The sequence below is a fragment of the Malaya genurostris genome, chromosome 1, assembly GCF_030247185.1.
Source record: "Malaya genurostris strain Urasoe2022 chromosome 1, Malgen_1.1, whole genome shotgun sequence".
Taxonomy (NCBI): Eukaryota; Metazoa; Arthropoda; class Insecta; order Diptera; family Culicidae; genus Malaya; species Malaya genurostris.
This window is the reverse complement of record NC_080570.1, coordinates 79,636,867-79,659,144: the sequence shown is the minus strand read 5'-3', so window position 1 is coordinate 79,659,144 and position 22,278 is coordinate 79,636,867. Positions and strand designations below refer to the sequence as shown.

Below are 22,278 nucleotides of genomic sequence, written 5' to 3'. Positions count from 1 at the left end.
TGGCGGCTTTACGTCAAACTAAAAATTAATAAATCGTTAAAAACAATTGCGGTTTGATTTTCCGTAACAATCTGCTTCTGGTAGGAAAGGGCAGACAATCAATACAACCTTCATAGGGGTCTGTCGCTGACGATGTCCAGCCAGCGACTGGCACCATTAAGAAGGTGACAAGCGATTATAAATACACTCTCCTACTCAATGCTTGATCGGAGAAATAGGTATAAAGCGAGAGGACTAGTGTTTGATGAACAGAGAAGATGTTTGGATGTGAGATATCGGTCGGGTGAGACGGCCAGGATGTAGACCATGTTCGATGTACGTTGCTATTGTGTCTGTTTCGAGTTTTGCAGTGGCTAAAACAAGATCAGAGTGGCGAAATGGTAGCGCGTATACACGGAATGCATAAGAACGCAGGTTCGAGTCCTGTCTCTGAGCGTATCTTTTTCCAAAAAATTCATCTTTTCTGTTAGTTTTTCTTTCACTTGGCTTCTCCAATATATATTTCCGCTCAGTCATTGCAAAAACTGAACATAGTCATGGCGGCTTTACGTCAAACTAAAAATTAATAAATCGTTAAAAACAATTGCGGTTTGATTTTCCGTAACAATCTGCTTCTGGTAGGAAAGGGCAGACAATCAATACAACCTTCATAGGGGTCTGTCGCTGACGATGTCCAGCCAGCGACTGGCACCATTAAGAAGGTGACAAGCGATTATAAATACACTCTCCTACTCAATGCTTGATCGGAGAAATAGGTATAAAGCGAGAGGACTAGTGTTTGATGAACAGAGAAGATGTTTGGATGTGAGATATCGGTCGGGTGAGACGGCCAGGATGTAGACCATGTTCGATGTACGTTGCTATTGTGTCTGTTTCGAGTTTTGCAGTGGCTAAAACAAGATCAGAGTGGCGAAATGGTAGCGCGTATACACGGAATGCATAAGAACGCAGGTTCGAGTCCTGTCTCTGAGCGTATCTTTTTCCAAAAAATTCATCTTTTCTGTTAGTTTTTCTTTCACTTGGCTTCTCCAATATATATTTCCGCTCAGTCATTGCAAAAACTGAACATAGTCATGGCGGCTTTACGTCAAACTAAAAATTAATAAATCGTTAAAAACAATTGCGGTTTGATTTTCCGTAACAATCTGCTTCTGGTAGGAAAGGGCAGACAATCAATACAACCTTCATAGGGGTCTGTCGCTGACGATGTCCAGCCAGCGACTGGCACCATTAAGAAGGTGACAAGCGATTATAAATACACTCTCCTACTCAATGCTTGATCGGAGAAATAGGTATAAAGCGAGAGGACTAGTGTTTGATGAACAGAGAAGATGTTTGGATGTGAGATATCGGTCGGGTGAGACGGCCAGGATGTAGACCATGTTCGATGTACGTTGCTATTGTGTCTGTTTCGAGTTTTGCAGTGGCTAAAACAAGATCAGAGTGGCGAAATGGTAGCGCGTATGCACGGAATGCATAAGAACGCAGGTTCGAGTCCTGTCTCTGAGCGTATCTTTTTCCAAAAAATTCATCTTTTCTGTTAGTTTTTCTTTCACTTGGCTTCTCCAATATATATTTCCGCTCAGTCATTGCAAAAACTGAACATAGTCATGGCGGCTTTACGTCAAACTAAAAATTAATAAATCGTTAAAAACAATTGCGGTTTGATTTTCCGTAACAATCTGCTTCTGGTAGGAAAGGGCAGACAATCAATACAACCTTCATAGGGGTCTGTCGCTGACGATGTCCAGCCAGCGACTGGCACCATTAAGAAGGTGACAAGCGATTATAAATACACTCTCCTACTCAATGCTTGATCGGAGAAATAGGTATAAAGCGAGAGGACTAGTGTTTGATGAACAGAGAAGATGTTTGGATGTGAGATATCGGTCGGGTGAGACGGCCAGGATGTAGACCATGTTCGATGTACGTTGCTATTGTGTCTGTTTCGAGTTTTGCAGTGGCTAAAACAAGATCAGAGTGGCGAAATGGTAGCGCGTATGCACGGAATGCATAAGAACGCAGGTTCGAGTCCTGTCTCTGAGCGTATCTTTTTCCAAAAAATTCATCTTTTCTGTTAGTTTTTCTTTCACTTGGCTTCTCCAATATATATTTCCGCTCAGTCATTGCAAAAACTGAACATAGTCATGGCGGCTTTACGTCAAACTAAAAATTAATAAATCGTTAAAAACAATTGCGGTTTGATTTTCCGTAACAATCTGCTTCTGGTAGGAAAGGGCAGACAATCAATACAACCTTCATAGGGGTCTGTCGCTGACGATGTCCAGCCAGCGACTGGCACCATTAAGAAGGTGACAAGCGATTATAAATACACTCTCCTACTCAATGCTTGATCGGAGAAATAGGTATAAAGCGAGAGGACTAGTGTTTGATGAACAGAGAAGATGTTTGGATGTGAGATATCGGTCGGGTGAGACGGCCAGGATGTAGACCATGTTCGATGTACGTTGCTATTGTGTCTGTTTCGAGTTTTGCAGTGGCTAAAACAAGATCAGAGTGGCGAAATGGTAGCGCGTATGCACGGAATGCATAAGAACGCAGGTTCGAGTCCTGTCTCTGAGCGTATCTTTTTCCAAAAAATTCATCTTTTCTGTTAGTTTTTCTTTCACTTGGCTTCTCCAATATATATTTCCGCTCAGTCATTGCAAAAACTGAGTTTTAAGTTAATATGAGTCAAAACGGGATTGTATCCGTTTAAATCGTTCGAAATTCTAAAACAATCATTATGATTTATAAATACATTCAGGATTTCTTGTTATAATCGGGTGTTGTTCAATCCCGTTTACAGCAACAATGATTAACAGCAACAATGATTAACGTAACCCAAAGGCATTTGATTCTGACATGCAGTCGTTTCATTTTCATGTGTAAAATTATATAGTACGATTGTACATAGAAAGTTCATGATTTGTTTAACGAATTGGCTTTCATTTGTAACTGATAGAAAATTTCACGACATTAGGATTTCAAACGAGCTCACAGTTTTTACATTTATTAAATGTATAAACATTAATTATCTTGAATTAAATGTGTTTGAAAGTCTGTTTCCACTGTGATTGCAATGCCTTTCTGTGTGAGAAAGGCATAAAAGGCAATCAATAAAGTATTTCTGATTGGTTTTTGGGTAAGTTTAGCTAGTGTTTGGAGTTCACGAATTTTGGAAACTTGGGTAACAGAGGTATTTTGGCTCACTTTAGGATTGATTGTAATTTGGCCCACTTTGTGAAAATATCTACCAAATGTTGTAATATCTTTGGAAAACCCTTCCGCAATAGGTAAATTAATGTGATTAACTTCAAATTAATGCAACATCGATTAAAACCATAAAGTTTGTTAGGTGGGCCAAAATATATGAAGCGGCTAAAATACCTCTGTTACCCTAATCGTTTCAGACACCGTATTTTCAGCGGACAGTACATATAACATAACACGATCATATTAGTAGTTCATCAACAAACAAACTTAAACAAAGGTAATGCAAAAAGAACGCAAAAGTCATAAAGAAATTTATATTTTAACATTGAATATCGAAATTAAATGATTGCTTTGCAAAGGTTGGTTTTATATTTCTTTTATTATTTAAACACTGTGCTATCTTTTACTGAAGTTTGGCACTTGCTGCTATGGATACGACGATTGTAATGTCACTGGTTGCTAAGATAACTTATTTGGTAGCCTAATTGCTTCCAAACAGTTTGTTTCAAGCCATAGTTTAGAAGACAGTTTCAAAGTCATTGAACTAAATTTCGGGTCAGTTTTGAACTTGACTATTCTGTCGAGTTCTTTCACATCCCCGCTGCGTATTGTGAACACAAATCAGTTTCGTGAAAATAGTTTGAAGAAACTACGCTGGGTCAAATCCAGGTTTCACAAACAAAAACAACATAAGTTCAGAGGTGAATGGTTTTGAAAGCAATAAATGTTGTCTAGTAATGTATGTAGACAAGATTCAGATTATCGAGGTGATTCATTTGATATTTTCATATTCTATATCTGATAATACATGAATTATGTTTTCTTGTCTTTTAGAAGTACGTTACTTTGCAAATGTATGGGTTCAATTCCTACTATTCATCAATGTGTATTTTTGTGGATTTTGGTTAGCTTCTGATGTCATTACTTTTTATCACGAAGTAAGCAGTATGTCGCGTATAAAAGAATTATAAACTATTTATATCTAAATTGTCTATACATTTAGTTTTGGAACCTTTCGAAAACCAACCGCGTTTTGTCAATATTGTGTCTATCTGTAGCAGCTCCCACTGAATGTCTTCGACTGTATTTGGGTTACTCAGGAAATCTTTTAGACAAGGTATATACATCTTTAATAATTTTTTTTTCTATTATTGAAATATGTAATTTTTTGTAGATACCTGACTTTGCCGGATTTTGGATAATATCTATGTTCATACAAACTCCTCTTCAAACGTACATGTTGATTAGTGAACAAGTTTTAAAGCATAATATATGTTTAGTTTTTAATGCATTCCATTGCTTTTTGTTATTCGCACAACTTATTTTGAGCTTCGCTGCAATTCGTCGCGCATCACACTTCCGCCGTGAACAGTTCCAATTCGCTCATGGAAAGCTTCAAAATTAACATTAATATATTCGTGCGAGTGATTTTTTTACTTTATTATATCTTATAGGTTTTATTTAAATTATGTTCATCAAAGAAGCGATTTAAGTAATCTATGTTGGCTCTAAAAGTGACAAGGAATTTTGATAGAGCTTCCATATTTTTTTCATTTGAGTCTGATGAACCCAGAAGTGTAGTCCTAGAAGGAACATAATGATGAAGAATCTGAAAAATAAATGAAAAGTAAATTAAAATAAATAGTATAATAATCAAATTGACACTATACATATATTTGCAAATAACAGCCACCCATGTAGATATCTCAATGTATGTAAGAAATTTAATGGTTGTTTGGCAACCGTAGAATGGTAGCAGTTGGTCGAAGAGAAAAATGCGTATAGAATCATTGCATGGCTAGTACTACGATTCTACTGATACTATTAATCCTTCCAGAAGTTCTATGAGGAGCTGAACCGCTGGTGTATACAACGATCGAGAACACTCAAACGGCTGCCAGGAGCGATTCAATGATGACTGTCAAAACCAAAATGACATAAAAAACTCGATCTTCGTAACCCGCGAATTTTCACATTCACTTCTTCGCTGCACATTTCCTATCATTAGAGTCCGAAATAATCAGTTTTCTTGCGGTTCTGTTCACTCTGGCTGTCAGTGGTATGGCAAACGGCTGGCAACTATTTCTTCCTCAGAACCGATTGGTAAAGCCCTGGTGCATACGGTTGTCTTATTTGAGATGTACATCTGGCAGCGATGAGGCAGTATATCTGGCAGCGGATACCAGAATAGCTGCCAGCCATATTCTGCCCACTAGCTGATACTTTGGCTGGTTGTAGAACCACCTATCGTGCGGACAGATAAAATTGGACGGCTACGATAGGCCGGGCATGTCATTGGGATGCCGGTCGGCAACCTAGTTGAAAAGATTCTTGAATCTGATACGGTAGGCGGAGCTAAGTAAGCAAAGTGGATCGATCTAGTGAAAGGGGACTTACGGAGTATCCGGGCCTTAACTGGCTGGCAAAGAGCAGCCATGGATCGGGCTACATCAGGACGATTGCTAGATATAGCACACAACATCAAAAAACTTGGCTGATAGCAGTCCCTGTCAGCTTGGAGCGAAATCAATCTTTAGTTCAGCACCGCCATCGCACGACATCACATTCAATGTATCATGTCAATCGTATGAATGCGCAGTCCTGCTATTTTGGCGCGCATGAATTTAACATTCCTCTCCCCTACTTCTATGTACGAGATTCGACGCGAACTCGCCTGAGGGCGCCATGCTCGCAAGAAAGGATGCTGCCAATGATTTGTTCGGGAAATGTGAGAGCTGAATATCTTGTTAATATGATGTCTTTGTTGATAAGTAAGGTAGGTAAGTTGTAATCAAATTTTCCCCATACCGTGCCTGATTTAGCTCCGCGGTTTCAGCAATATTGGATTTTGGGTTGATCATTTTTGCGTGACTTAGTACTAAAACTAATGCAAATTGTTACAAATCACGATTGGGAGTTGTAGCTGAAGGTTGAATCTACTCAACGGTAGAGATAACCTGAGTAAAAACCGAGTTGAAATGAAGGTTTTTTTCAGTCTTCCTTCCGAAATGAAATTCTGGCTTCGCACCTGTATGTCGTTAGCCGATCATTTAATAATTACAAATAAAATACAAGTTGCAATCTTTTTGTTTCCTAATTCAATGTACCATGAGCATGAACTTAGCGTGGCACCTCTCGTCGATGATAACGCAAATAGGTGAATAATTTGTTGCTTATTTGTTGCTAATTAGTTACGATAATTTTGAATTTGTTGCTCAATTTATTTTTTATTTTTTTGAGTACTTCGCTAAGTTCATTTCTGTCAAATTGCCTATGGGTTGATTCTGACACTTATACAATACTTAGTTGTTTATTGTGTTGATTCATCACACTGCAAAGCGTGTTGTAATATCCGAAATATTATTTCTTTTTCTTTTTTCATAAATACGTTTATTTCAAAAGGCAATATAGATACAAAGACAAAACGTAAAGAATAGTAAAAACGATTATGTGCCCTAAGCACAAACATAGGCTAACCCCTAAATGACCATACCTGAATCGGCCAGTATAAGCCGAAAACAACGTTTTCGTTCGGCACGTCAGGAAAGACGTGGTACTTCGGTACCAACTGAATAAGTGTTTTGTAAGTAGCATTAACTTTACGTCTGCTTAGTGGTTCAAGTTGAACTGTTTAAGTTTGCAATAAGCAGTTCAATTTGAACTGCTCTGCACTGACGAGTCAAAGGCGAAACGTAAAGAATAGTAAAAACGGTTATGTGCCCTAAGCACAAACATGTTCGGAAAGTTTATTAGATCCATTTGTGATATTATTTAATACATCCTTACGCTCTGGAATTTTTCTCGAACCATGGAAGAGATCATTCATCTTCCCCGTATTTAAAAAAAGGCAATAAATGTGAAATATCGAACTACAGAGGAATTGCCGCTTTGTGTGCTGTATCTAAGCTCTTTGAATTAGTCGTTTTGGATTTCATCATACACAATTGCTCTAATTATATATCTTCAACTTAGCACGGTTTCATGCCAAAACGATCTACATCTACGAATCTTGTGTGTTATACTTCCTATGTCATTCAGTCGTTACAGGCGCGACAGCAGGTTGACGCTTTATATACTGACTTCTCCGCTGCTTTTGATAAAATAAATCACCAAATAGCTATTGCTAAACTCGGAAGACTTGGATTCAGCAGTCCCTTTTTGAACTGGCTGCAGTCTTATTTGATTAAACGTACTATGATAGTTAAAATCGGTGACTGCACAGCCGCACCCTTCCTAACTAACTCGGGGGTTCCTCAGGGAAGTCACCTCGGACCCTTTTTATTTTTGCTGTATCTGAATGATTTGAACCTCGCGCTGCAATGTAAAAAACTATCATTCGCCGACGATTTTAAATTGTATCATCCTATTAAAGACCTGGAAGATGCCAGATTCCTGCAGAAACAGTTAGATATCTTCTCCAGTTGGTGCGACCTCAATAGAATGGTCCTGAATGCTTCAAAATGTTCCGTAATTTCTTTCTCACGTAAACGCACAGTAGTTGTATTCGACTATACCATTTCCCAGACTATTCTCAAACGAGAATCGACTGTCAAGGACTTAGGAGTTCTGTTGGATTCAAAACTTAATTTTAAGAATCACGTAGAGTATACGATCTCTAAGGCTTCCAAAATGCTTCATATTTCGCATTACAAAGAGCTTTAATAACATATATTGTCTTAAAGCACTATATTGTGCACTGGTTCGCTCTATACTCGAATATGCTGCAGTCGTCTGGGCTTCCTATTATCAACTCGACATCCAACGCATAGAAGCTATTCAGCATAAATTTATTCGGTTTGCCCTTCGCAGTCTTCCTTGGAGGGATCCCAACAACCTTCCCAGCTATAGTGAGCGCTGTAAACTTATCGATTTAGACTTGTTATCCGTACGTCGAGACATCTGTAAAGCTATTTTCGTGGCGGATTTGTTACAATCTCAAACTGATTGCCCCGAATTGTTACATAAACTGAACCTAGCTATTAATTTTCGCAATCTCCGATCTAATCCATTTCTCAGAACTCAATCTGCTCGCACTAATTACGGCTATAACGGCTAGTATGTGTCGTCTATTTAATCGATGTTCTCAATTGTTCGATTTTCACCTATCTCACAACACCGTGAAAAAATCGTTTCTGAATTACTTCTCTACTTCTTGAGTATTGAGGTTAGAAATCGGGATAGTTTTAATTATCAGTAATAAGTATATGACATGGTATCTGCTGGATTATTGTGATCTTTCCCACTCCGCCTCTTCACAACCTCCACTGGAAACAAGTTTCGCTCGTCTAAATTAACTCGGTCGTCCATTCTACTTTTTCTTTGTCATTCACCATCCGTTTTTCGATCACTAACCAGATCTTTATGCCGATTCTAACCCCGTCGTTTTCTCTGTCTTTCACCATCTAATAGATCTACTACATGCCGATTCTAACACCGTCGTTAGCCCACTCTCGCTTACCACCCCACCCCCTCACCAACCCTTATATAACATTTACCTACCCACCTTTTTCTTCTCTCACCTTTTAAGCAAGAGCGCTATTACTGCCCTGCAATGTTTAGTGTCATCAACTAGTTGTAGAAAGGGTTATAGATTTAGTTTTAATTGTTAGTGTTAAGCCCAAATGTATCTGTTGGATCATTGTAATCTGTTGATACAAATGATGAGGAGGTTTTATGCCTGCTGGAGAGAGAGACAGATTGCCAAATTTCATCTCCATCGGGCTTTTCCCTGCTCTAAAAGAAATAAAGAAATAAAGAAAGAGGCTAACCCCTAAATGAATATAGATACGTTTTTCTTCGCCGTTGCATCCACAATACATAGTATTTTAAACCTAATACATTTCGAATATCATATTAGTATGTTGGAATGCATTAGTTAATCTAATCACTGTTTTTATCAAGCGATTTGCTAATTTAATGCCACTAAAAAAAAAGATATATATTTTGTACATTATCATATAACTATTTCTGTTTGTTTGTATCAGTTCATCGCTTTTGTTCAATATGAGACATCTAGCTAGTGGTTGAACTCATGGAATAAGAAGGAGTCTAACATAAAACAAAAAATAAATCGGAACTCCAATGGTCTTAATGAAATGATGAAGATGTTTCATGTCACGAACTGGGATATTGGATAGTCTACCTTGAGGAATATTATTTCTTGAACACTGATAATTACGGCTCGGTCGTTGATAAGGTTTGTTAAAATGACTAAGCAATTCACCCAAAATAAGATTTGCCGCCCCCACCGTTGGATTAGTGTCCAAAAAAAAGAACTCCTTCAACGAAAAGATGATCACGACTAAAATTTTATAGATATGATTATCAGACAAAAAGGCGGGTGAGTAATATCACAGACATAACTGGACGACGTAAATACGTATGAAAATGATAAAAAATATTTACATCTATTTTCATGCACATATTTGGAGCAGGAAATTGAATATAAAGTTACTCCTCAGATCTTTACTTTTCAATAGACTTTGAAAGCAAAACCAAGCGTGAATTAAAATATGTTGAATAATTCATTGAAAAATCAAGGCAATCTAATTTACTCTTACATCAATAATGGTTTTCAGTCATTTTTTTTCATTCAATTGATTCTGTTTCAAAGTATCATTGAATTACGTGTTGTGCAAATTTCATTTTTTTTCTGAAACTGTTAAAATCAAATTATTCTTGATTTCACTAAACTGATTCTTCGATTTACAAAGATGTAATCTTTATAGTACTTTAGATAATATTTGTAGCAATTAGAAGGGCTGAGTTTGCATAATGTTCTCCATCGTTGCCCACCTTTCGTTGTATTTTGTTCCAATGCAAACGAAGCAGCAGGATGATTCAATCGATCTTCTTTGCAGGGAAACTGGCTCTGCGAACGACCCACAATTGATGCAATACTGAACTGAGTTCTTGATATTGGAACTGGAACTGAGCTCTGTACCTGATCAAACCGGACAGATAGATTTACATAGTAGGAAAAGTTCGCATAGTTTTTTGGGAATATATTATTAGTTATAAAAAGTACCGATTTATAGTAATTCGGAACTGGAGCTAAATTCAAGAATTAAACAGGCTCAAAAATCAGTTGCAATTTAGGTCTAGAACTGAATTCTGAATTTGAATTCCGAAACTAGATTAAGCTCCGAAATCCAGTTCCAGAATGCAGTTCCAGCATGCAGGTTCTAAATTCTGGATCTAAATAAAAAAAGTTTTGTGACATCAAAGACATCATAGCCCTCACATTTTCCGAACAAATAATTTTCCTTACAATTGACATGATATGTTGAATGTGATGCCGTGGAATGGTGTTGCTGAACTGAAGATTGGTTTCGCTTCAAGCTGACAGGATCAGGTGACATCAAAAAGATCTTGCTAGTTCCAATGAAGATAGTGGACAGATGAGAGATCGGGTGAATCGAATGGATGTTAGAGTCGAACCTGTAGGTGGAGATTACTCTTAGCCACAGTTGAAATATCGTCGAGGAATAGGAGGAACTTTCTGAGAGAGATATATAACAGATTACACTTGTATTGAGAGCACGACCTGAGTGTTCGAAGTTTTGTACCACGCAAAGGATCTGCTTTCATAGCTTGTGACTGCTGCTCCCGGCATCCGAAGTCAAAATGATAGAACGACCTTCGTTTTGTACCACGCAAAAGCCTGTTTTCATAGCTGGCGACTTCTGCTCCCGACAAACAAAGTCCAAAGGAGAGCACTGATGTTGGTGTACAAACCTCACCTGTTCCATCTAATGCACTAGAAGAAATGAACGATTTTCGATCAAAGTTTACCTACTGATATGACCTGACTACCTCAAAACCATCTTCCGGATGCGAAAAATGCAAGCAAGCGTGACGAGTCTTTTCATTGTTTCCAAAAGTTTTAGAAAACTTTATTTTTGAGTTAGTTATGGTTATCTCACACTGTTATCACAATTTTATCACAAATTTCTGTTCATATTTCCGATAACTTGTGAAAAAGATTATGTTGTTGGGTTAAGTACAACAAGAAATTTTCACGACTGAGTTCTACTTATTTTTGTACAGGGTAAATTTTGAATAGGCACCCCTTAGTAAAGTAAGTCGTATTCACGACAAAACAAGAACACTCAGCCCCCGCGCAATCTCGATGAGTTGTTTAAACAATTTTGGAAACTCAAACTAGTCTAACCGGGTTCAATGATTTGTACTGTTTATATTGTACAGGAACTGTCAACGATTACTGAATTCATTCCCACCCCTCGCAGTTGGCGGTTAGACAAGTTATGTCTCGAGATTTACCAACATTTTCTGGCGACCCAACGGACTGGTCCATGTTTATCAGTAGTTTCATGACTAATTCAATCGCCTGCGAGTACAGTTTCTTATAAAATATGTTAAGGTTACAACGATACTGAAAAGAATAAGCATATGAAACAGTACGAATTAAATTACTTCTTCCTGAGTTAGTTCCACAGGATATCAGCACCCTCCAATTGTTATATTCATGGAGGAGAGGCACTGGCTAGAGCGCTGCACTGGATGATTTCTAAGATTTGGGAGGAGGAGATTCTACCGCAGGATGGATGGAGTGGTATGTCCAGTCTACAAAAAGGGCGATAAGCTAGACTGTTGCAATTACCGCGCAATCACATTGCTGAACGCCGCCTACAAGGTACTCTCTCAAATGCTTTGCCGTCGCCTATCACCAATAGCTAAGGAATTCGTAGGGCCGTACCAAGCGGGATTTACTGGAGCCCGCGCCACTACGGATCACATATTCGCGATAAGACAAGTACTCCAGAAGTGTCGTGAATACAACGTACCCACGCATCACCTATTCATTGACTTCAAAGCGGCATACGACACAATCGATCGAGAACAGCTATGGCAGATAATGCACGAATACGGTTTCCCGGAAAAACTGACGCGATTGGTCAAAGCAACGATGTATAGAGTGATGTGCTACGTCCGAGTATCTGAGCCGCTCTCGAGTCCCTTCGAATCTCGGAGAGGGCTATGTCAAGGTGATGGACTTTCTTGTATCTTGTTCAATATTGCCCTGGAAGGCGTGATTCGAAGAGCAAGGATCGACACGACACTTCCGAAAGTCCGTACAACTTTTTGGCTTCGCTGACGATATTGATATTGTGACACGTAACCTTGAGAAGATGGCGGAAACCTACATCGGACTGAAAGCTGAAGCTAGGCGTATCGGACTGGCCATAAATGCGTCGAAAACAAAATACATGAGAGGAAGAGGCTCTAGAGAAGAAACACTACGCCTCCCACCACGAATATTGATAGACGGTGACGATATCGAGGTGGTTGACGAGTTCGTGTATTTGGGCTCACTGGTGACCGCCGATAATGACACCAGCAGAGAAATTCATAGACATATTTTGGCAGGGAATCGTGCGTACTTTGGACTCAGAAAAACCCTCCGATCGAGAAAAGTACGCAACCGCACAAAATTGACCATCTACAAAACGCTCATTAGACCGGTTGTTCTCTATGGCCACGAGAACTGGACTATGCAGGCAGAGGACCAACGCGCCCTCAGTGTTTTCGAAAGAAAGGTACTGAGGACCATCTATGGCGGAGTGCAGATGGAAGATGGAACGTGGAGACGGCGTATGAATCACGAATTGCAACAGCTGCTAGGAGAACCACCCATCGTACGAACAGCTAAAATTGGACGTCTACGATGGGCTGGGCATGTCATAAGGATGTCGGACGACAGCCCAGTGAAAATGGTTCTTGAATCTAATCGGACTGGTACGAGAAGAAGAGGAGAGCAGCGAGCAAGGTGGATCGATCAAGTGGAGGGTGATTTCAGAAGCATCCGTGCCTTGAGTGGCTGGCGATGAGCAGCCATGGACCGAGTTTTGTGGAGACGTATGCTTGATACAGCAAAGGACACCCCAGGCCTAGAGCTGTTAGGTAAGGTAAGGTAATTGTTATATTCAAGACTTGAATTGTAAATTACTGCTACTCGAAAAGATACACTCTGTCCCAGACCCTAAAACAAAGAAACTGGAAACGCTATTAGAATTCAGTATGGCCGTATAGAGCTTGTGTGACCATTTGAAAGCAGCAAGGTAACATGCTCATCTGTCAAATCCAGCACACCTCATGGAATTAGTAAACAAGTTACCCACCCACGTGAAACTAGAATGAGGCGAATACTTGCGCAAGTGTGAAATGGTGAATTTAAAAACGTTCAGTGATTTCGTTTCTGAACTGATGTTATCCAGTTGCAAAGCTTTTGAAAATACTGGAAGCAGTAAAAATGTATCTGGTGAATATAGCAGAAAGCGAATGTAGCAGAAAGCAGACCCGTACCGAATGTAGCAGAAAGCAGACCCGTACCCGAGGGGGCCCTTCTCACAAATAAAAATAAAACATCTAACTGATGATTCTTTAAGTATCTAATTCCAAACCAATATGTCACATATTTCGAAGGAATATGGGGGATTGAAACAAGAAGTAAGAAGTTGTATGTGTTGTATCCTATCAAATTGTACCACAGTCCGGATTCAACTTCCTGTTCTGCAATTACAGAGTGACGAGTGTTAAAACATTTAATTCCAAGAATGTGTTTTAGAAGTGTTGGAAGGAGCAAATACTTTCAAACTATTAAGTAAGCTTTTTTAGTTTGCAAATGTTGATTATTCGTCTAACAAATTTAGGTTCCGGAAGCATCAGAGAGCGATCAAAAATTTCAAAATATAACTCACAACGATTCTGAGAAGATATGGCTTTACCAGTTTCAATTAACTATTGAAAATTTTAATCCGTCATCAGAAGTGACGATGAACAGCAAGAAAATTTTCTTAGTACCGGTCTAATACTCCATAATTGAGATTATATAAATTTCTCAGAGATGAAAAAAGGCAAATTTTGGCAATTCTGCATATGATCATTTCATAAGAACCTAATACGTAAAATGACCAAATTTTACAAGAATGATTTGAATGTGTCAAATATACTCCACCTTTCATATAGACGTGTAAGCGAACAAGTTTCAGTACTTAAAACCATTTTCTAGGTGTGTATGTAGTTGTAATTCCTTACTATATTTCATCTTAGCATTGCATAACTATGGACCATACAATAAATAGTAGCGAGATGTCAACTCATTAAAAACTACATAAAAAGAAGTGTGGAAAATATTCATACAACTTTTCACGTAACCATGATGGAATTCTTCTCGTCCGAATCGCCAGACATCGTTAAAATCATGTTCAATGTTATGATAAGCAAAAGTCACTGGCATTTGGTACATTTCATTCGAAGAACTGCACTTATAAATGTTGCTTAATTTCGAGCTGAAATACTGTAATTTACAATAGTTATAAATCAGTTCGTTATAACCAGATAATGTAAAAACACTCGTGACTTTCGGTGTTTTTTGTACTAGTGATAACTTTCGATAGTTTATATTACCGTAAAATTCAATTTGGTGTGTACTCACCTGAAATCCTTTCTGAGCCAAATAACCATGATAGGGTAGTAAAGTTATTTCGTATGCTTTCCTCAGATGGTGTTTCACAGTATCACTGGCAGATGGATCATTCAGCATGTTTCTAAAAAACATTTCGATCATTTCTAATGCACGTTTTAACCACAGCAACCCTTCCGTTACGGTATCGAATAATATGCCATTGCCATTCTTATCATACAGTATTAAATCTTCAAGATAGTAAAAATCCTTCTCGTTTTCATTATATTTGGCCTGCAATCTCTACAGCGAAAAAAAGTGAATCATAAAATTCATAACAAACTTTATTTGTACAAACCTTTACGTTACCACGCATGTCTTTGACTATTGGTGAGAACAATCGCCCGAATGATTCTATTGAAAATGATACGCAAAATGTGTTGTAAGTAGCATTACTTTAGTCGATATTTTGTTTTAACGAAATACCTACCTATACTTTCAATTACTTGGTTGGCTGATTCAAGGAATGCAGTTGTGATGATTTGACTTTTAATGTTCCGATTATCAATTGCGGGAAACGGTTTCATCTTGAAGAAGTCAATCTTAGGTTCCATCGTAGCCATAATCGAGGTTTGTTGCTGTTCTACTTCAACGTCAACACGGAATTAAAATGAACGAGCACGAAGCAGAGCCGTAACTGCTGCAAGTACTTGAATGATTCATGGTGTTGTTAGCATATTGATTAACTGCGATAAGGCTTCTGGCTGGCACTGATATCACCATTCGTATCTATTTACAAAATATTTTCTTTTCTGCTATCAAACTGTTTGACAATATTGATATGAAAAACCTGTTTTAATCCACCTAGTGGTGTAATGATGCATTTTACATTTCAATCATATTCTCATATATACCCGATCATAAGGAAAGAGTAAACTGCTATCATAACAATAGTTTATTAAGTTATCATTGCTTACCCCGGGTTGGCGGTTCAATGCATAGGACGCTGGTCTAATAAACCAGTTGTCGTCTGTTCGATCCCCGACCTGGAAGGATTCTTAGTGTCAGTAGGATCCATAGTACTAGCCATGCAATGATTCTGTACGCTAAGAATCGGGAGCGAAGTCTGTTGAAACAGAAAGGCAAATTCCACAAAAGGAATGTAATGCCAAGACTATTTAGCTATTATAATGGATTGTGAAATGTTTCAAGAATTATTGAACATAGTAAAATAATGAATAAATTTTTTCTAATAAATTTAGAATGATAGCTCGTTTTGTTATAACTTCATTATTTAGACAGTGAGAAATGTATGAATGTATTAAAGGATACTGTCTGCATTTTCCGTCATTTTTTTAGTAAAAGTTCATAATATGTAAGAAAAACTCAAGTTTTGGCAAAATAATGGATTGAAAATTGTAAACCCTGTTTAAAAGATTTTGAAGGCTGATTAATTTATTCGATGTATTATATTAAAACGTATATTGACTTTATGCAATTCCGTAATTTACCAACAAAATGACTACACAAAATTGTTTGAATCACCCAATAATGTTTAATCTATCTAAATACATAAAAGTCAATGTATGTTTGCATTTATGTACTTGGACTTCATAACGCATGAACCATATTTCGGCATATCTCGGGAAATGATAATAAGGGTTTCGATCGAATCTACAAAAAACAACACATCATGATCAAAATATATACTTCTTTGCCCGTAAGAAAGGGTTATTGGAGAAGGGCGTAGAAAATGTTTCTAACAGGCTTAGAGTGTTAGAAAAAGTGGTCTCAATTTGTTGGGGTATATGAAACTCGATCCTCCGGGTCTCGGTTCAATAGTCGGTTTTCACAGTGATTGCACAACCTTTCTCTATGAGAAAGGCAGAACACAATAATCAGCGAATGTAAATTTATGATTCAATGCAAAAATCGGAGAAGTATTACTCAGTATAAAAAACTCGTTTAAATATTTTTAAATACAAACACCGGATAAAAACATTGGGTATAGAAAAAGTCTCGGATTGTATATTTAATGCAAAAATTGTTGAAAACATCTTTTTTTTTCTAAAACTAAACAACAAATTTGTACGCCAAAACAGGTTTATATCTTCTGGTTAGCTGATTCTTTCGAACAAAATGCTTTTATCTGATTACTTTTGGGCCGGCTGTCGTTCAGGAATGCAGCGTGGATCAGACCCCATAACAAATAAATAAATTGCTCTGCGTTCGCAGCGAAATTCGGTCAAAACTCGATCTTTCGATACAAATATTTGTTCGGATGTCGCGAAATATATGTTATCTAAACAGTTTTAGTAATATTAAGTCCGTGTTCGGTTTCTGCATTCAAATATGCATACTTAAACCGCTTTTCTAAATTTAAGTCAATTTTTCATCCGATATTGACATACTACCTTAAGCAAATAGTTCCCGGAATCACCACCGTGTGTCGCTCTCAGTCACCCAATTAGATTTTTTTAGGTAGCCACATCTGTCTACGATATTCTATCAAATTTTCACCGTGATACCTGGACATGAGTAAAAGTTACGCTGTATTGAGTACAGCTGCGATCGTGCGTGTCCTCGATTTTGTACAATTTTCAAAATGGAAATGAATTTTCAACAACGAGTTTACATTAAATTTTGCGTTAAAAAAGGTTTCAATGGTGCGACTACAATGCAAATGTTAAAAGAATGTTTCGGCAACGATACTCTGAAGAAAACAGTCGCTTATCAGTGGCACGAACGTTACAGAAGTGGCCGTAAATCTATGATGATGAGAGAAGCAGTAGGCCATCGACATCAAAAACTGACGAAAACGTCAACAAAATCAAAGAATGGATGACCGTAGACCGCAAATTGACTATTTTGAGAGATGGCAGAAGAGTTAGACATTGTTTTTGGATCGTTTGCGGGAAACAATTCGCCGAAAAAGACCTGATTTGTGGGCAATCAACTCGTGGATATTGCACCACGATAACGCACCGTCACACAATGCCATTGTTACCCGTGAACATTTGACGAATATCATTCAGCAACCATCGAATTCACCTGATTTGGCTCCCTACGACTTTTTCCTATTCGGTCGACTCAAGAAACCGCTTCGTAAAACGCGTTTCAGCACCCGAGATGAGATAATGGAAAGATCGTAGATGGCTTTGATGGCCATACTGAAAACTGAATATAAAAAATGTTTCGAGGATTGGATCAAGCGCTGGCATAAGTATGTTGCGGTCTATGGGGAGTACTTTGAATAAGAAAATATCGATTTTGAGGAATAATCTTGTATTTTGAATTTTCTGAATAAATTCCGTGAATTTTTTGATGTGAATTCACATAATTTTTTCATGCTGTGTCCTTTACAAACATTTACAAAAAGGCCTCTTTCGAAATGGAATAGACGAAATGAACTTGTGCGTTAGCTGATTACTATGCTTCATGAAGTTAGTATAAGACTCATAACTTTTAATTTCGATGAGCATTAATTGAAGAACATCGTTTTGTAGAGTTTCTACTATATGTTCACAGTGGAAACTTTTTGCTGTTGGATGTTTGAAATGTTATATGTAATCAAATCTTCATGTGCAGATATTGTGTTCAAACAAACATTGGCTGTATGGCTGTTTGTCCTGTAGCATACCGTGAAGCAAAGTTCTTCATTCTTGTACAGCACCAACGAAATCGTAATCATGAAAGCAGAAGTCGAATATAAATAGAATTTATTGGAAACAAATGGGATCATAAAAACCTGTTTTAATCCACCTAGTGGTGTAATGATGCCTTTCTCATATCATATCATATGTAATACTGTGGTATTTTTCAAAATAATTTTCTGCGATTCTTAAAAGAATAACCGAAATCAGTTTGTTTGACCGTCTACTGATAAAAACTATCAATTGGAAAAGATTTGAGGACGATTTAGAATTTTTTTAGGGTTTTTCCCCATTTTCAGTGATGGTATAAAATGTTTAACCCACTTTACCCTATATTTCCGGATCCGGAAGTCGGATCCGCATGAAATTCAGAAATTACGTATGGGACCACAGGACCTTTCATTTGAACCTAAGTTTATGAAATTCGGTCGCGCCATCTATGAGAAAAGTTAGAACATATATTTTCTTATTTTTGAATATTTTACCCCATAACTCCTGAACCGGAAGTCGGATCCAAATAATATTCAGGAATTTTTTATGGAACTTCAAGAGCTTTCATTTGAATCCAAGTTTGTGAAAATCGGTTCAGCCATCTCTAAGAAAAGTTAGTGCACTTATTTTCACAATTTTTTGCACATTTTACCCCATAATTCCGGAACCGGAAGTCGGATCCAAATGATATTCAGGAATTTTGCATGGGACCTTTCATTTGAATCAAAGTTTGTGAAATTCGGTTCAGCCATCTCCGAGAAAAGTTAGTGCAAAAAAACGTTACATACACACATACGCACATACACACACATACACACACATACACACACAGACATTTTGCGTACTCGACGAACTGAGTTGAATGGTATATGACACTCGGTTCAAAAGTCGGTTTTCACAGTGATTGCATAACCTTTCTATATGAGAAAGGCAAAACGTTTATTTCAATCTATGGAACAGTCATCTATGAGAAATCGGACACTAATGTGACTAATGGAATTAATTCGGACATGTGTTATGCAAACTTGCAAAACGAAAGAATTGTTGTGTGCTGATTTTAATGGGCAGATTTTATTCAATAAAATTATAAAATTTAACAGCCGGCTATGAGACAAAACAGTTTATACAGGGTCTAACAGTTAAAAAAAAATGTCGGATTAGTAATATAATGCATTGTGTAACCTATACTTCTTCGCTTTCAGAATCGTAATGGTGTAGCCATATTGAATTATGACTCATTCACGACTAATCTATGATGATGATAATGGTCCCACCTCATACCCCTACAAAGATATGAGCAGAACGAGTTATCTAAATGATAATAAATATTTTTGCACATATCTTAACCAGTACACAAAAGAAAACGATCTGAATAATCTAGCAGGTATAGATTCTTCTTCAAAAGAACGGACCAAAAAATAACATTCAAATATTTCGGATTTACTATCCAGGGTTAATCAAGAAAATGTCCAACCCGGGAAGATCCTTGATCACATCAGGAATCGAACCCGATATCTTTATCAGTATCAGACAGTAATTCACCTGGCCCTTCCCGCCGGACCAGTTCATCACTATAAACACCAGCTACGATGGAGTAACGAGACTGCGGATGAGTAGAGCCAAGCCCAATTCCATGAACAACTGTCAACCCCAATTAAGTTCCCCGAATCTATTCCTTAAATTATTAATCAAACCTTGCGATCAAGGTCAAGAGTCAAACTTAACACACTGAATGCTAAGGCTCTTCGGCCAGTCCTGTTCGCTTTCCAAACAGTCACTACCTGAGTCGCGCGCGAGGCTCAACGTTTGTAGAATGCTCATTATTTTTAACTCTCAAACCAGCTAAAAATCCATTATCATCATACCGAACACAGTAACTTAATACGTCTCACAATAATATATATAAACAAAAAGAAATTACAATCTTCGTAATACGTAAAATAAAAAATCTAAAAAAATTGAACTAACTATAACACGGACTTTATGTGTGAAATACATAACTTTTTGAACTCCACCAATGTCGTTGGGCGTTTGATCTGTCTTGGCATCGAGTTGAAAAAACTTATTCCCTTGTACAATAATGAGTTTTGCGATCTGGCTAACAAAAAGCTTGGTGTTATAGCATCAGATGCGTTTCTAGTATTGTACCGATGCAAATCAGTTCCTCTTTCAATTACATCACACAAATATCGAAATAATAATAAAAACAATAATAATGATAAGCGCATGTTCAAGAGTGTTCCATTTCGAGATGCATAATTTATGTCAGTTACAAAATTTAAATCTGAATTTTATAACAAGAAAAACTGGCAGCCCCAGCAGTGTTTTACTCGTGTTCCAAATATACAAAAAATAGAACGGCATCGTAGACCAGTTTTAAATTTGACAGAAGAACTGGTCGAATAAATAAAACTAGAACAGCTTGCTGGGGACACGTTTGTTCCAGTTTCTGTTCTATCATAGATCTTCCATATAGAACTTTTAACTGCTGAATTTGCTCTAAGGGCGTGTTCAGTAGTGTTTTATTTATTCGACCAGTTCTTCTGTCAAATTTAAAACTGGTATACGCTGCCGTTCTATTTTTGCTATATATATTTGAAACACAGATAAAACGCTGCTGGGGCTGCCAGTTTATTTTGTTATAATGTCTAGATTTAGATTTTAAAACTGACAGAAATTATGCATCTAAAACTAGAACACTCCTGAACATGCCCTTAGAGTTCCCTAAAAAAAACTAATTAACTAACTACTTCAACCTCAACATTTTCCTGAGTTTTAGAGTCAATTTTGAAATTTTAGATCTCGATTCATGCAAATTTTTTTTTTAATATCAGTTCCGATATTAAAAAAAAAAATTTTTGCATGAATCGAGATCTAAAATTTCAAAATTGACTCTAAAACTCAGGAAAATGTTGAGGTTGAAGTAGTTAGTTAATTAGTTTTCTTTATTAAAGAGACTTATTGGAATGCTCGATCCTTGAAATCGAGTGAAGATGAATTTTATAATTTTCTCAAAGTTCACAAAATTCATATTGCCATAGTGACAGAAACTTTTCTTAAACCAAATGTCAAATTGAAAAGCATTCCACATTATGTGGTTCATCGATTTGACAGGTTTACTGGGATGGGTGGTGGAGTTGCCATTTTTTGTCCAACGGCAAATTAAAAATCGAATTTTACCTTCTTTCAATACTAAAGTTATTGAAAGCTTGGGAATTGAAGTTGAAACCATTCATGGAATTTATTTCATCGCTAGAGCATATTTGCCAGTCCAATGCACCGGCGAACAAAAACTCACAAGACGATTTGCAAAAACTCACAAGATATCGACCGAAATTTTTCGTAATAGGGGACTTAAATGCAAAACATGTCTAGTGGAATTGTAATAACAGTAATGGTAAAATACTTCATAATCAACTCTCAGCTAGTTACTTCACAGTTCTTCATCCCAGTAATCCGACTTGTTTCTCTTCCGTGAAAAACCCGTCTACAATTGATCTGGTTCCAACAGATCAAAGTCACATTTGTAGTGAACCGATTACACATGCTGACTTTGACTCAGATCATCTTCCTGTAACATTCAGAATTTCCAACGAAGCTATAATTAATCCAATTAGTTCTATATTCAACTATCATAGAGCTAATTGGTTGGATTACAGATCTCACATTGAAAATCATTTGGATCATGAAACTATTTTAGAAAATTCTACGGACATCGACACAGGAATTGATAATTTGAATCATTATATTATCGGAGCTAGAAATCTTTCAGTTCCCAAAGCTCAAACTAAATTAAATTCTCCTATCATCGATGACAATCTTCAACTGTTCATTCGGTTGAAGAATGTTCGTCGACGAAAATCACCCCGATTCTGAAATCCGACGGATTTGTGATACGAACGAATCTACATTTTCGTTCGAGTTCGAATTTTGCATTCTATATTCCGTTCGACTTGTATGATTCGTTCGGGACACTTGAAATTTCGAACACTA

General features: G+C 37.4%; 1 protein-coding gene across 1 annotated transcript in view; it reads right to left on the bottom strand.

The window, feature by feature from the left end:
- Positions 1–3,576: 3,576 nt before the first annotated feature.
- Positions 3,577–22,278, bottom strand: part of LOC131440588 (glycolipid transfer protein) — a 44,070-nt gene continuing 25,368 nt past the window's right edge. Inside the window, exons 2-5 of the mRNA XM_058611998.1 lie at positions 15,132–15,464; positions 15,000–15,055; positions 14,675–14,944; positions 3,577–4,825 (exon numbers count right to left, since the gene is read on the bottom strand). Of these exons, the coding sequence (XP_058467981.1) occupies positions 4,658–4,825; positions 14,675–14,944; positions 15,000–15,055; positions 15,132–15,264 (627 nt within the window). The 5' untranslated portion in view covers positions 15,265–15,464 and the 3' untranslated portion in view covers positions 3,577–4,657. The remainder of the gene's footprint in view (positions 4,826–14,674; positions 14,945–14,999; positions 15,056–15,131; positions 15,465–22,278) is intronic.